This window comes from Haliaeetus albicilla, chromosome 13 (genome assembly GCF_947461875.1).
Source record: "Haliaeetus albicilla chromosome 13, bHalAlb1.1, whole genome shotgun sequence".
Taxonomy (NCBI): Eukaryota; Metazoa; Chordata; class Aves; order Accipitriformes; family Accipitridae; genus Haliaeetus; species Haliaeetus albicilla.
The window spans coordinates 7763412-7778626 of NC_091495.1; the positions used below are offsets into that span (position 1 = coordinate 7763412).

The 15215-nt window shown below is 43.8% G+C and overlaps 1 protein-coding gene across 1 annotated transcript in view; it reads left to right on the forward strand.

Annotated features, from left to right (window-relative positions):
• Positions 1–13575, forward strand: part of CAPN8 (calpain 8) — a 31319-nt gene extending 17744 nt beyond the window's left edge. The window contains exons 9-21 of the mRNA XM_009917069.2: positions 62–222; positions 931–1106; positions 3107–3118; positions 4848–5059; positions 5645–5681; positions 6355–6420; positions 7352–7409; positions 7991–8055; positions 9288–9356; positions 10657–10735; positions 11648–11764; positions 12384–12442; positions 13330–13575. Coding sequence (XP_009915371.2) covers positions 62–222; positions 931–1106; positions 3107–3118; positions 4848–5059; positions 5645–5681; positions 6355–6420; positions 7352–7409; positions 7991–8055; positions 9288–9356; positions 10657–10735; positions 11648–11764; positions 12384–12442; positions 13330–13353 — 1135 coding nt within the window. The 3' untranslated portion in view covers positions 13354–13575. The remainder of the gene's footprint in view (positions 1–61; positions 223–930; positions 1107–3106; positions 3119–4847; positions 5060–5644; positions 5682–6354; positions 6421–7351; positions 7410–7990; positions 8056–9287; positions 9357–10656; positions 10736–11647; positions 11765–12383; positions 12443–13329) is intronic.
• The last annotated feature ends 1640 nt before the right edge of the window (positions 13576–15215 follow it).

The following is a 15215-nucleotide window of genomic DNA, read 5'->3' on the forward strand; positions in this document are numbered from 1 at the left end:
ATCTGCAGTTGCCTTGGCTGTTGCAGGCTGATGGACTAACCCTGGTCTTTTTGTGCACCAGGATGGCATTTTCGGATTTTCAAAGGCAGTTCACCCGCCTTGAGATCTGCAACTTGACTCCCGACACACTGACAAGCAACGAGGTCAATAAATGGGACCTGACCCTGTTTAACGGACAGTGGAGACGGGGTTCAACTGCTGGGGGCTGCCAGAATTACCAAGGTGGAGACCCAGCCAAGTGGACATTTGGTGAAATACCAGACAAAACTATAAAAAAAAAAATCTTGTTAACTGGCGGGGGCTTTGGTGGGAAGGGCTTGGAGGTTCAGCTCTTTCTGTGGGGTTTAGACAGCAAGCAAAAGCTTGGCAGTCTAAATGAAGATCTAGTTCACACTTATTTCCTCGTCAGGGATTACCAACTCACTAAGCAGTTAATTCATGGCTGTATTCTTTTCTTTCTTTCTCTGTCTGCTTTTCCTGCTTACACGGCTTTTGCTACTGGCTGGAGTAATCCTCCAAAGGGGTGGGTAGGCCAGGAAAGTGTGACAGTTCAGTGACAGTGTTGTTTCCCAGTCATTTTCAGGTTAGACCTCTGGAGAGGCTGCCTGGCATTTGGTCCTCTTGCAACAATAACAGCCTTGGCCAAGCACATTTCCTGGAGATAAATGACTGGCTGGAATTAACGATATCAGCTCCTCCCTGTTGGTCATTATTCCAGGAAATAACCTTGGTGCTTTGATTTGCTGTGGCTCCAATTGATATTCAGCATAGCTGTGAAAACATAAAACCATATATTGTAATGGAAAGGGCTGGAAAAACTCCAGGCAAAAGTCCTTCCAAAGAGGTATTCTCTGTAACTCTAGAGACAGCCACCTGGGCTATAATGACAACAAAATCTCCTCCTTTTTGTGTCACCTTGGGAATTCTTAGCAACATACTGGACCAATCCCCAGTTTAAAATCCGGTTGGACAAACCAGATGATGACCATGAAGGGAGTTTGGATGAGCCGTGCTGTACTATACTGGTGGGCTTGATGCAGAAGAACCGCAGGAGACAGAAGAAAATGGGAGAAGCTCTGCTTAGTATTGGTTATTCACTCTATCGGGTAAAGTTCATTCCTGATTAAAGGCTTTATTCTTTGTTCTGTTACGCTGGAAAAAATTAGCAATGTGCTACCTCTTGACATTCAGCACTAGACTTCAATAAGAACTGGATTTTGCAAGATAATTCAAATCCTTCTCTCATTTCTTCCTGACCCACATAATATGGGAAGATTCAGATAAATTTAGGCTCGGTTTTTGTCCCACTTTAACAGGAGAGCAGTGTAAAACTAGAGGCAATAATTTAGCAACAGTCTCACTGAGAGCCTTCTCTTACAAAATCTGAATGGGGGCAGGCTCAGGGTGCCTGGCAATTCCAGATAAGTGTTTCTGATTACAGCCTATCGTTAGTGCTCAGTAGTCACTTTCCTTTTTTTATTATTTTTCCCTTGCATTTGAAAATTGGTTTGATTCATTGTCTGCCATGCTATTGTTCTGGTTCAGTAATTTGGGTTGTTTTTTTTTTTCTTTCCTAATTCTGCCAGTGTTGCTTCTGTCTCTAAAAATTGTAGGGAAAAAAACTACAGTGTCACCTCTAATTTCTGTGATATGAGGGGAGAGAAGCAAATATAAGAATTTCCAACCAGTGTTATCATTCCCAATATCGTATCTGGAGAAAAGCACTTAAATGTTGTGTAGATTCCACTGGATGAAGATCATTAACCAGCACAGGTGGGAGCAGATGGGAATGGCTGACTTCTGCTAATATGTCTTGTGCAGGATGGTTCAAAACTAGGAAAGGTTTTCCCTAGTGCCTAAGTGTCTGCATACACAAATGGTTCTCACTGAGCACATTTCTGAGTTGCCATCTGCATGGTGCCAAGCACCCTGGCCTACTGGCATCCTGAATTTGCACATTAAGGATGTTTGCCTGCTCATATCACTGAGTACAACCCTGGAGAAGTTAGCAGAGCTTTTGTGCTTTACATCTGCTTCATCCCACCTGTGATCTTTTCCACAGTAGGGTAGATTTGGTGGCTCTTAACAAGATGAAGACTTTATTTTGAAAGGCATGGCTGCTAAGTCATCTCAGGCAGACATTCAGCTATGCTCCAAGTTACTTGAGTCACACACTGTTGTAGATTTACATCATTGCAGCTGATGCTGTGGCTGAGGAGGTCTGGTTAGGACAGCATGGATGGTGACCTAAAGCAGATCTCTGTGCAGGAGAAGGTGAAGAGGTGTATGCTCAAGTCTACCTGCCCTGCAAAGCTTTTGTAAGTCACGTAGCTCAAACTGCCTACTGGCAATAACTGTAAGGGTGCCCATCACTGAGCTCCTGGCCTTCTAGTGTGCTCGTTATAAGGAACAAGACCTGAGGTCTCCAGGGGCTATCTCAGGCCGCAGAATCATTTTATGTGCGATAGTTCCAAAAGCTCTTTCGTGACTTGGGAGGACACTCTCTGTGGTGTTCACTGGAAACTATACTCTTAAGACAACTGATTGCTTTTGGAAAAGCTACCTTATATTTAGAGGTACAAATGAACATAGCAATTTAGTTAATTTAGGGTGGACCAAATCTTGAAATTTGTTACAATTGCCTTACAACAATCTCATCACCTTCAGGCTGGTTGCTAGTGATGGTAACCTTATATTTTATCATATTCCAGTAACAGTAGACTAGTAGATTTTAGGTCTGCTGTAATAAATTCTCAGTTTGTTTTCGGTTAGCAAAGTGGGGCTAACTTGTTGACTTTCCTGACCGAACATTTAAAGTCTTACTCAAACATTTCCAACCAATAGTATCATTCACAACACCATATCAGGAGAGAAGCAATTAAATGTTGCAATTTAATTCCTTTGGATGAAAATCCTGTTTTTTCCTTTGGAACAGCTCTAGCACAAGCTAGAACTTTATGTATAACTGATAGTACAATATGTGGTTGTAAATGAAAATGAAAAAAAAGTGTCTCAAGGAGGCTCTATCTGATTTTTTTTTTTTTTCCTAATGATAGATGTGGGTATGTAGCAGCCCTTTAACATCAGCTCTTTCTCTTCCTTTCAGATTCCTGAGGAGGTATGTAGTCTCTGCTGAAGACTTCTACCCTCCAGATGGGGACCTCCCTCCTGTTGCAGTGGAGAATTTAGCTACCAGGCAGACTTCTTCCTTACTAATGATAGCTCTTCTGGAGGGCTTTGTTCTTGGATCACTGGACCGATATCTCAAGTTCCGAATAACCAAGGGATTGGGGCACAAGCATTTATTACAGACATTTTAGTCCCAATCTTGACTTCATCTATACTTGTTGAAATCTGGCTTCCACTAAGTTTGTATAACAGAGGTCAGAATTTGTCTATTTAGTACAGGTGAAGGCAGAACAGTGTCTGCACTCTAAAATTGAGAAAATGTAGCTAATGTTCAGAAGAAATGCCAAACTCTGTGAATCCATTCCTTTCATAGTTCTGAGCTGAGGCTCCTGGTACTGAAAAAGCCCTGCTCAACATTCCCTAATCCTCCCAGATGTCAATACTGAGGTAAAGAGACTTTTCATTCCTGAGGAAAGAGACCCCAGGGGTGTCTGGCAGTAGGAATAGCCTATATTCATTACTGAGGTCCAGCAGCCTGCACTTCCAATTTTTCCTCGGCTTTTCAGCCCTTTTCTTCTCTCTCAGTAAATGAATATGTGGTCATGTAGCAATTAACTGTGCTCTTTTAACAGCCTTGCTGATGCAAAGGGAAAATGAACTTTATAGATTGAAAAAGATACGGATCTGGATTCTTAATCTTTGCAGTCCCACTTAGCTTAAGATTGAGTGAGGGGGAAGGATGGGGCTGTTGAATAAATAATAAATCCCATTTTACCTTCAGAACAAAAGAGGACACACCCCCCCCCCCCCCGTATTTTTCTACAGTTTACAACAGAAAAACGGAATGATTATGAAATATTTGGAAACATCTTTGTATGCTTTGATCTTAGACAGCCAGAAACCTTATCTGTATGCAATGTTCCCCACCCTGTGTCAACCACACAGCACTTTTTGTGCATCATTGAATCATGCTTTTTGAAAGACATCCCTGTGGAGCAAAAGTCATGAATAGGAGGTTTATAGCAGAGATGTTATTCTTACACTACTGTTTCTTCTTACATCGGTGTTTTGTTTCATGACCTATGCAATGTTTCACTTGCTTAAGTGTATATTGGCCTTAAGGAAAAGTTAAGTACTATTTTACACATAATCCAAAGGAATATCCTTAGTATTACTAATAGAAGTTGGGTAAATCAGCTAATGTGACCCCAAATGCCTCACCCTTGCGACTGCTACTTTGTCTTGTTTACTATTCTTTTCTGTCTGTTTAAAGAAATTAGAGACTACAGTTCCTATGCAATTAGGAGATTTATCCCATACCATAACTTGCTCAAAAATATTCTGAAATTTAAATTTTCCACAAACAGCCTATGAAAGCAAAAAATGCTCAATACATGGACAACTTAAGTACAGCAGGTACTAGTTTGACCAGATACGAGCACACATTATGATCTTTTTATTTATTTTATATCACAAATTGTAAAGAGACATGTGAAAAGATAATCTGTATAGAGGAACATCCTTGCCCCTTCTAATTATCTTCCTGACTGTTTCCCATGACAGAACCCTGGTGGTTATCTTTTATGCCATCACTCGCAGATTTATTATTTTATGCTAAGAAAAACTTGAGATGGCTTTAAAGCACTGAAATTGAAATAGGGTGGCTGGCTTACCAGTGAATTGTCAAATGGTTTCTAACAAAAACACATTTCCCACAGCTGGAAAATAACACAGATATTCATGTAAACCGTGCTTTCTTCGCAAGGAACCAACCAGCAGCTCGGTCTGATCCTTACGTCAACCTGCGTGAAGTCTCCAGCCGCATGAAGTTGCCCCGGGGAGAATACCTCATTGTGCCGTCCACTTTTGAGCCTTACAAAAATGGAGAGTTCTGCCTGCGAGTTTTTTCTGAGAAACAGGCTAAAACGCAGTGCGTATCTTTTCTGGAAAGCGTCCTCTTCTGCTGGTGAGGCACATAAAGGAAAAGGTCAGGTGTTGCACCCCCATCCTGTGCTCTATCTTTTCCTTTAACCAGCAGAACAGTCCCATTTCTAGGAACTATTTTCTTATGTAGTCTACCATATGTGACACACACATCCTTGGTAGAGAGGTCATGGCTCTTCAGATGGCCTCCACCAAGCACTCAAGTGGTAACTAGATTCCTCAGGTCTGTGAAGTAGAAGTTACCACAATTAAAGAGTGCAGGATTTGGGAGTATGATGATGAAGATATGGTTTTAAAAAGGGTTGTACCAATAGCAGCCATTGAATGAAAAAACAGGAGTCTGGATACAAGACAAGAACAACAAGGCTGGATTTCCCAAGGAAAATATCTTCAAAGAGGTGGGATAGACAGAGGTTGGATGAGGAGCCTGGGAAGCAGGAAACCTGGAGGCCTGTTCTGTGCATTCACTACCACCTTATATTAAAACAGCTTGTTTTGCTAATTATTTTAAAGGCAAATGGTAGATTCATAATTTATGGTTGTTGTTTTTTTTTTTTTCTTTTTTCCTTAGGGTGATTGGTGATGTGGTGTCTGCAAACCCCTATGAGGTAAGTGTCTTACCTTGGCAGATCATTCTTTCTTTTCCTAGCAGACTTTTCCTTCATAATGTGGGGGCAAAACAGGGGCAAGATTTTTATTTCTCCCCTGAGCTGGGATCACAGTATGTTTTTGTGCTCAGAAGGAATATTTTTTGGTTGTGGGGATTCTTTACATATTTCTGTGTCTTAGTTTCACATGCATTTTCACGTGCCTGGGCCTATGTAGCACAGAAGCTGCACCCTTGTAGACTGAGCTGGAACACATTAAATTGTCCTTCCATCTAGCACAGGTAGGAGAAGGCAGGGAGGGCACAGAATGATCCTTTCCATAGAAACACATAGTATTCCTGAAGTCTAAGAGAAACTGCAAAAGCAGGCTTCCAAGGAACTGCTGAATTGCTATGGCCATGTGCAGCAACACTTTCATTGCAGCTATTTTATAAAACTATCTTCCTAACAGAAGAAAGGTTTTTCATCAGTCTTAGAAAGTATTTACTCCCATATGAAGCCAGCCTCTGGCTGGTCTTGATTTAAGTAGTGCCACTGTTTTGCCATTGCGGCAGAGCAAGTGCTCATTTTCCATTGCTGTAAATAGTCCCCTGTAAAGCTGTTTTATGATATCCACAGCCCGCTTTCTAGAACCACCTTGTAAACCACACTCTTGGTCATGTCTTTCCTCTAGCCTCATGTTGATAACAAAGATATAGATGATGAGTTCAAGACTCTGTTTCAAAAGCTCTCTGGAGAGGTAAGTGGATTAAAGTGAAAGAAAAAGATTGGGACCTCTCTGTTATGATTATGCAAATATTTGACTTGCTGATTCCTTTTACTGGCTGGTCTTCAAAAAACCAAGCAGTTCTCCTCTTTTATTAACTCACAGCTTCAGTTCAATTTATTTTACAATAGAGCAGTTTTACTACATTGTTCCTTTTATTGGTGCAAAAATGTGATTTGTTCCCTTGGTAATGCAGGGCATGGACTAACTTTGAAAATAGGGATGATGGGAGTGAGGACTGTGAAAATATTATCCCACGGTGAAATAAATTACCTGTGGAGTTAGCGTATAATTCTGACAATTGCCTAGTTGGCCAATTCCTTCCTTTTTGTTTAGAATCCCCAGGAATCGGAAAACTGTTGGCTTAACTTTCTCTCTATTTATTGTATTTGACAAACCTCAGTATCTGCGAATCCCTGCCGTACTAGCCTGTGGCTGTCATGTCAGATTTTCTCTTAATGAAGAGGCAGCCACTGACATCAGAGAGGGAAAATATCTTGTTAGTTAGAAAGACCTTTCTGAGTTTTGAGAAGGCAATTTTAGTATTGTTTGGTTGTAGTTTCCATAAGCCTGGAAAATCTCAAATGCTCTCCTGAACCTCTTTAGCTGAGAAAGAAGGTAGTCACCCAATTCAGTCAAACCTGTTAAAAAGTTAACTTTTACTGGGTCACGTCACCATAGCACCTAACAAACCACTTATTTCCCATTTGGAAGGCTAGGAAATATTCATGGTTTCTGAGGATCTCCTCCATGTGATGTCTGATGGTAAATATAAAGTGTTAGAAAATAATTCAGGGTTTACATGAAAGGAAAATAGTCTCTGGATGTCTGACAGCAAATGAATATAGCTTGTTTCAAATAATTTTTATGTTAACACCTAAAGTATGTTTTGTTTTCTGACCAGGACTGTGAAGTGACTGCAGCTGAACTTCGAACTATCCTAAACCGGGTTTTGGCGAAGAGTAAGTAACTTTATGTAGTTCCTATTGAATGGAGCCGAGAGGCACACGCTGAAATGACAAGACATAAAGTTCCTCTTTGGGCAGAGTGAACGTCTGTGCCTGGGTCCATTAGCACACAGATGGGATCTGTGCTAACAAAACCCAGCTCTATCAGCTAAGGGTGATGAAAAACTGAGTTTGTGTCTGCCCCGAGCTGAGTTTCTCCTGGCTTGTTGAACCTGTAATATGTGGGGGGGGAAATACCACCTGGTGCTCCCCTTCCAAGGTCTGCCAGCTGATTTCCCACAGAGGCACTATATTCCCTGTACCTTCTTGGGAGGACCACCATGGGAAGATATTATTATGCTGCTGCATAACTTCTGTGGACAGATAGAAGCTTACTACCACCAAATGCAGTAGCATCCCCTGCCCCTGTGCCAAAAAAGCCACGTTAATCAGCTGAAGGGAAATAGTGGAAGAAATGGCAGAGCATTTACTTTGCTAACAAGATTTTAAGGTGGCTGACATTTCCAAGGTTTTCTGCAGAAAAATATTTATCTAGAAGTATTTCTGACTTGGGTTTTTACTCCCTTTTTGTACAGGAAATGATATTAAAAGTGATGGATTCAACATTAACACTTGCAGGGAGATGATCAGCCTTTTAGATGTATCCTTTGAATGTCATTTCATCACCTTTAAAGTTTCTGGATCTGCTTTGCAAAACTCCTGGACAAGATGGGCTAAGTTTACACTTCCATTGTTCAGGGACATGGCTGGAGGCATAAAATTCAGCCAAGCAGCGTTATCAGCTCAGGGTGGCAGAAACCTGAACCATTTAATCATCGGCTGCTTCTCTCACCTGCTCTGCATCTCTCAGTGCTTAAACTTTTCCCTAAAAATAGCAAGGAGAAGAAGCAGGGACCTTATGCCTGGATGCGCCTGTGCAGTTTCGGATGCATACACAGCGTGCTGGGCAGGAGGCAGGTTTTAAGCACAACCTCAACTGCCATCTCTAAGTCAGGTACTGCTAATAGAGCACAGAGCTCAAAGCAGCAGAGACAGGCTGGAGAACCTGTTCAGAGGGGGAATGCTACAAGTGCGTGCTGTGCCTTCCCCTCTTCTGCATAGCTTGTAGGACACACGGCAGCTAATCAGCTTTGCATAGCCAAGGGAAAAGGAGAGGTCAGCACATCTGCCCAGTACTCCTTTGACGTGCTGGGAAGGTAGCCAATGCACCGGGAGGGTCAAGAGCCATGCTGCCAGGATTACACTAATGTTGGTCTCATGACATGGTCAGTTGAGGTCAGCAGGGATTAGCTGTGGATCTTGTGGATCACTGGCTGTTAGGAGAAGTGATGCCTTTGCCCTACACTCCACAGTCTCCCAAACCCAACAGGGCAACCCAATAAGTACAGCATCATGGGGGACAACTCCCTGTTTCTGCATAATTTTCCATAGGAAGGGATGGTCGAGGCCCTGAAGGACACAGGGGAAGGCTGTCTAGCCTACTATCGACTCTCGCTGTTCACCTGCAGTTCCTGCCTCTGGTTTCTAACACTTGTCTGCTGCGAGGCAAGTCCTTTTTTTCCGTAAGGACTCTAATCTGCTGTTAAATGGACAAAATGCGAGTGGATCTAATCATGCTTATATATTTAGCAATTCCATATATCAATCCTTGAGAGTGCAGATAGCCTAAAAAAATCTTGGCATGCCTTTAGCTAAGCAAATGGAAAGCTGTGGGCATGTCTGTGTGAGATGGAGATGCATTGCAAATGAGAACTAGTATGGCATTAAGATGACACTATGGTGGGTGATTTGTTTTTATCAGAACTGGTTGCTCTTCAGTTTTGCTAAGGACAGAGGAATCCTGATTTTTGAACCATGCCTTAACATCCTCAGACCAATGGGACCGGCACCTTGGGACTTGTAGAATTCAAGACACTTTGGATGAAGATTCAGAAGTATTTGGTAACACAGTTATTTCTGACTGTCTCCCCTTCCCTCTCAGCTCTGAAGTACAGATCCAGAACTGAGACAGGGTTAAGCCACCACAGGCAGATATACTTGGAAGCCTTTCTTCTCATGGTTGGAGTTTGTTCCAGGGCTCAGAAACACCTCTGATTTAAAAGGCCACAAGCAGATCCTCATTTGGCCCCACCACTCTTCATAATTTGCAATACCTTATGGAAAGTCAGATTAACCCTCTTTCATTGTTGGCAAGGACAGCTCTCTGCTGCCTGCTGTATTAAAGCTCATGTGAACATATCTCTGCCGTTGCAATATGTTACATAGCCAGCTGAGCACCAGCAAACACAAAAGAGGTACTTTTAGGACCTACAAAAACCTGGCTTTGTATTTTTTAAATCTTGTAGAAGTGCTGAATTATTTTTGTGGCAGAGGATTTAATATCCCAGGAAGTTCACCCAGAACCAAGCAGTCCGAGGGAAGGTCAAATTTGGACGTGCTTTGTTTGACAACATCCCTTTCAGGCAAGCCTGCTGCTACCATACTTGATGCTGGTCAGCCCAGAGCATCTGTCCTGGAGGTTCATGAAGAGGCATTGGGTTCATGAAACACTGGACCTAGGGCAGGTGCCAGCAAAGCAAGCCCTGAGAGCCAGTTCCAGTCTGAGCTGTAGGTCTGGGTGGCATCTAATTCTGGATAATAAACCTGCTGGCAGTAGGAAGCATCTGTCATCGTGTCTGAAATATTAAGCAAAATGGACTTTGTCTGTTGCAGTGTTTGCCAAATGATAGGATATTTTCCTCAATGGCCTGTCTGCCACCATGTAACATGAAGGCAGGCAGGCTGCCAGCCCATGGGACTGTGTTTCCCAGTCTGCCTTGCTTGCCAGTAGCTACTTGAAACATTGCCCTTGCTCATTAACGTTTCAAAGAGTGAGAGCTTGGGCTGGTGGGGCAGCCCCTGTCCCAGCCATCAGAAACCCGAGGCTGAGTCCGCACAGCACAGTGATGGTGTGGACGCAGCAGAGGTAGGCATGATTGTCCTGGCATTAATCTGGCTACAGGGGCAGGGAGGGTGGCAGGGCACGGGCTGCAGAATGGACTGGCAAACCAAAGTTAAACCCTAGAGGAGTCCTGATGATTTCATTCTGGCTGCTAATGCCTGGTGAGCCTCCTGTTACCATGTCTTCACTACTGCTGTTAGCCAGCTATGGAAGCCAAAGCCTGTGCTCCTAATACCTCATTGCTGTGTGGGAACACATTGAAAAGCCGTCCCTGCATTCCCTCATTCCCCTCTGCTGCAGGCAATCTATAAGAAAGTGGACAGTGACTACTCTGGTACCATCGACTCCCATGAGATGCGAAATGCCCTCAGAGAGGCAGGTGAGTATGCTGCTCGGGGGCACCGTTGGATCACCAAATATCGGAAGAACAGTGGAGCCTTTTAATGACTTTGCTTCCCTCCTGTCGCCTAGATCACAGCGTTGCGAGTGCCGTTCTCCCTTCCTGACAGTCACGGACCGCTATGTCCTTTTGCTGTTATATACATCAAAACCCATTCTCTGTTCTGCGTTATGAACCACTGATATTTTTGTCCATGCTGTGACCATTGCTTATCCATCTGATTATTACTTGCTCTATTTTTGCCCTCATTATTTCCTAATCTAACTGTCCTCTTTCAGAGCTATGTCCAAATCCTCTTTTTCTTTCACTTCCTCCCACCACCTTTCTTTACACTAGAGAAGGTGCAAGCCTGATCAAGGCATGCCCCAATGATATCCTCTCTGATGTGTGCTATTCACTTTTGGAGCAGTGCTTGCCCGCTCAGGGGCATCTAGAGGAACACTGGTTTTTGATCTGTCTTGTGCTTGGTGGAGTTTATGTGAATGATCCAGAGACAGAAATAGCACTAATATGGGCCTGAATAGAACCCAATGTGTTATGTGAGCAATTGGCTCTACCGCAATCACTGCTATTCAGCTGCAGTGCCAAGACTCGCTAATTAGAGGTTTATCTGGGGAACATAGGACTGGTTATGCTGTGAAACAATGTGAAATATGCAGTCTGACAAAATGCTGTGGGAGAGCTTTATGCCTCTCTTCACCCAGCACAATGGGCTTTGGAAAGGACCCACAGCAGAGGTGGGTGATGGAGTCCGACAGACCTCCTGGGAGGAATAGTCCTCAGTCCCTCACCCAGGTCTGCCTGCAGCTGCAGCAGTGCATGGATAAGTCACATCAGAGACAGCATGTTAACCTGCTGTGTCAGTGATTCATGTGCTTCCCATGCCTTCAGGTTTCACGCTCAACGACCAGGTGCAACACAGCATTGTTATCCGATACGCCTGCAGCAAGCTGACCATTGATTTCGACGGCTTTGTGGCCTGTATGATCCGCTTGGAGACCCTGTTCAGTAAGTGCCTCTGTTCCCCAGCCAAGGGGAATTCCTGAAAACTTTGGGGTTTCATTAAGTGTTTGGTGTCTTTTAACTGTGAATGTAGCAAACTGCTTGGAAATGTGAGGGTGCCAGAAATATTGTGTCTGTTGGAGAAAGCAGCAGAGAAATAGCAAAAGCCTTTCTGTCTGAATGACCATGGAGGGTGAGGGACATGTTTTCATAACCTACCATGCTCTTCTGCTTTACAGTCATCTGCACTTTATGATCGGTGCTCTGGCCCCCAGGTTGTCCCAGCTCCTATAAATGGTACCATTTATCATTTACAGTCCTTACTCAGACCTGATTTACAGGTTTGTCCCCAGATCATACCAGATGCTACTGCATCAGATTTTATAGTTGTCCTGCTGCCAACTCTTGGTTTGCTGCTGTAGATCTGACTATTCCGCCCCATGAAGTGGCTTAGAAATTACTTGTAAGAGGAAAGAACAGCTGTAATGTTATCTTGCAGAACCAGTCTAGATTTCCAGTAGATCATGGCAAAAAGCCAGACCTCTACATTTTGTCAGACAGTGATTCTCTACATGCCAAACTCTGTGGTTTATATCGAATTTTTTCCCCCGCTTCTACTTTTCAGAAGTGTTCCATCTCCTGGACAAAGACAAGAGTGGAGTCATCCAGCTCTCTCTGGCTGAGGTAAGGCTGGTCAGATTGAAATACCATCTGGTTAAGCTACAGCAATGGACCGCAATAAAATACATTTATTTAAAATCAGTATTCTAAGTGGTAAACTCAACAGTGATTCAAATGGAAAGTTTGTTTATGTGAAAAGGTACTTCAGCTGAGAAGGCCTGTCTGAATTAGTAAAATGAACAATTACCTTATATGAGCAAAAAAGTAAAGATACATTCAAAACCCCTAAGGTTGCTTCAGAAGATGCTTACCCAGCGTGTTTCACTATCTACTTTTAGAAGGCAGTGGTCAATTCATTAGAAAACACGCAGCAGGGAACTGTTCCTGTCTGGCAGAGAATGTACTGATCAACCTGCCAGAATTAGAAGAGACCTTTTAAGATGCCAGGTCCTTTTTTGCCACGTTGTTTTTAATGCAAATTTCTCCTGATGAAGCTGCAATAAAAGCAATCAGCTTGAGTCTTCCCTTTGCAGAATACAAATATATCTCAGGAAACAGCTGGAAAGGGCCCCAAGAGGTCCATCCAATTAGTCCTCTCAGCTGAAGACTGGTTCAAAGGGAGGAGGATGGCTAGGAAGCCCTGTGACCCTCAGTCACAGTTAGTTAAATCTAGCTGAAACTGTACATTGCATACTCCGACCCTAGAATTTTTCAAAGGTCATGCAGATTGCCCTGGAGAACTGGTCTTCCCTTGGAAGAGACCTCACTTGCAGTGTCTGAGGCTGATGCTAGCAATAAATTTCCCTGAAGTTCCAGAGCAGATGGATCCTACACATACAACAGATTAAAATGCAGCTCCAGCTTGTTCTCCCAGTGCTGTGGTAGAGTGCCCCGGTGGCATCCTGTGGACCTTACGGATGATCTGACTCCTTGTTCTGTTTCTCCCTCAGTGGTTGTGCTCCACACTGGTTTGATCCACGGTCAATGAATTCAGCAGAGACCTCTGAGACTCTTCTGAACATGGAGCCACTCATTCAGCTTCTCCTTGTTATGAAAAGCAGAGAGAGAAACTTGGTTTTATTACTGGCAAGTTATTTTAAGCCCACTAAAAATGAAGTGAACTTCTGTCAGTTATAAAATAAATGCACTCTTGAACCAAATAAGATAAACAAACAAATAAAATAAACAAACCCAAACCCAACCTCCTTTACTTTTCCTGCACAAAGAGTGTTTCTCTCTGTCATGCTGAAATGTCACAAATTTTGACTTACGATAGATGGGCCCAGGTGGCTTTGGTTTGACTTCTGACTGTGTATCTGTGCTGGTTTTGGGTGGGATAGAGTTAATTTTCTTCATAGTAGCTAGTATGGGGCTATGTTTTGGATTTGTGCTGGAAACAGTGTTGATAACACAGGGATGTTTTCGTTACTGCTGAGCAGTGCTTACCCAGAGCCAAGGGCTTTTCTGCTCCTCACCCCACCCCACCAGCGAGGAGGCTGGGGGGGCACAAGGAGTTGGCAGGGGACACAGCCGGGACAGCTGACCCCAACTGACCCCAGGGATATCCCAGACCATACGATGTCATGCTCAGCAGATAAAGCTGGGGGAAGAAGAGGGAAGGGGGGGATGTTTGGAGCGATGGCATTTGTCTTCCCAAGTCACCGTTAGGCGTGATGGAGCCCTGCTTTCCTGGAGATGGCTGAACACCTGCCTGCCCATGGGAAGTGGGGAAGGAATTCCTGGTTTTGCTTTGCTTGCGTGCGCAGCTTTTGCTTTACCTATTAATCTGTCTTTATCTCAGCCCAGGGGTTTTCTCACTTTTACCCTTCTGCTTCTCTCCCCCATCCCACTGTGAGAGAGGTGAGTGAGCAGCTGCGTGGGGCTTAGTTGCCAGCTGGGGCTAAACCATGACAGCATCAAAGTTCAGCCGTATTCAAAATCCTGGAAGGGATCTCCATTGCCTGCAACATCCAGCATATGTTTCACAGAGAGAAACCGATGCTCAGGGCACGGGCAAAATTTGTGCTGCTGCTCTGGCTACCTCCCTTCCCAGACAATTGTCCACCTCAGCTGTGCCAAGCACCTGCAGAAGCTGGGAGTGAGGAGCTCAGAGGCAGATGATGAGCTGCTGAAAGCACAGGGGAATTGGGCATGGACACAGCCCCAAAGATGAACAGGGTATCAGACAAACATGATGGCACTCCTCCATGAGTCTTGGCTCAGTCTTCCAGGAAGAGGAGAGAGGATGGAAGGCCATAGGAAAGTTGCTGCAGTTATTTCAGCTGGGATCTTCTTCTATGAATGCTTGTCCATATGCATATTTCAGTGCCCAAAGATAGGATTTGGAGTTTTAGGAGGTGAGTGACTGGAGCTCAGAAGCTCACAAAGGCAAGCGTGAGGGGAAGAACATAAAATGCATGTGTAGGAGGTCTAGGAGCTTGAGTGTGTGAGGGACGTGCTAATGTGGATTGTGATTTAAAGAAAAAACTGAAGCTAATAGTCACTGGCTAATGGTGCTGTGCTTTCCTAGGATCTTGTAAAACCTTTGTCCTCTACAAAATCTCCCTGCATTTAATTTCACAGTAATATAAAAAGTAATAGCATAGCAATGTAGGCAAGATAATCTAGCAGTCTTTTTTAGCAATCAGAAAATATTTCTGTAACTCGCAGAAATGATCTGATGAGAATGACATGTCTTTGACACTTCTCCCAGGGAGTGGAAGGAGTGCAGGCAGAGATCTGCATCCCCAAGGCAGACATGGGGCCAAGACTCTGTCCCCCTCTCTCTTCAGTGCTGTGTTTGACAGGGGCCTTTCTCCATGCCTGCTTGTTCCTA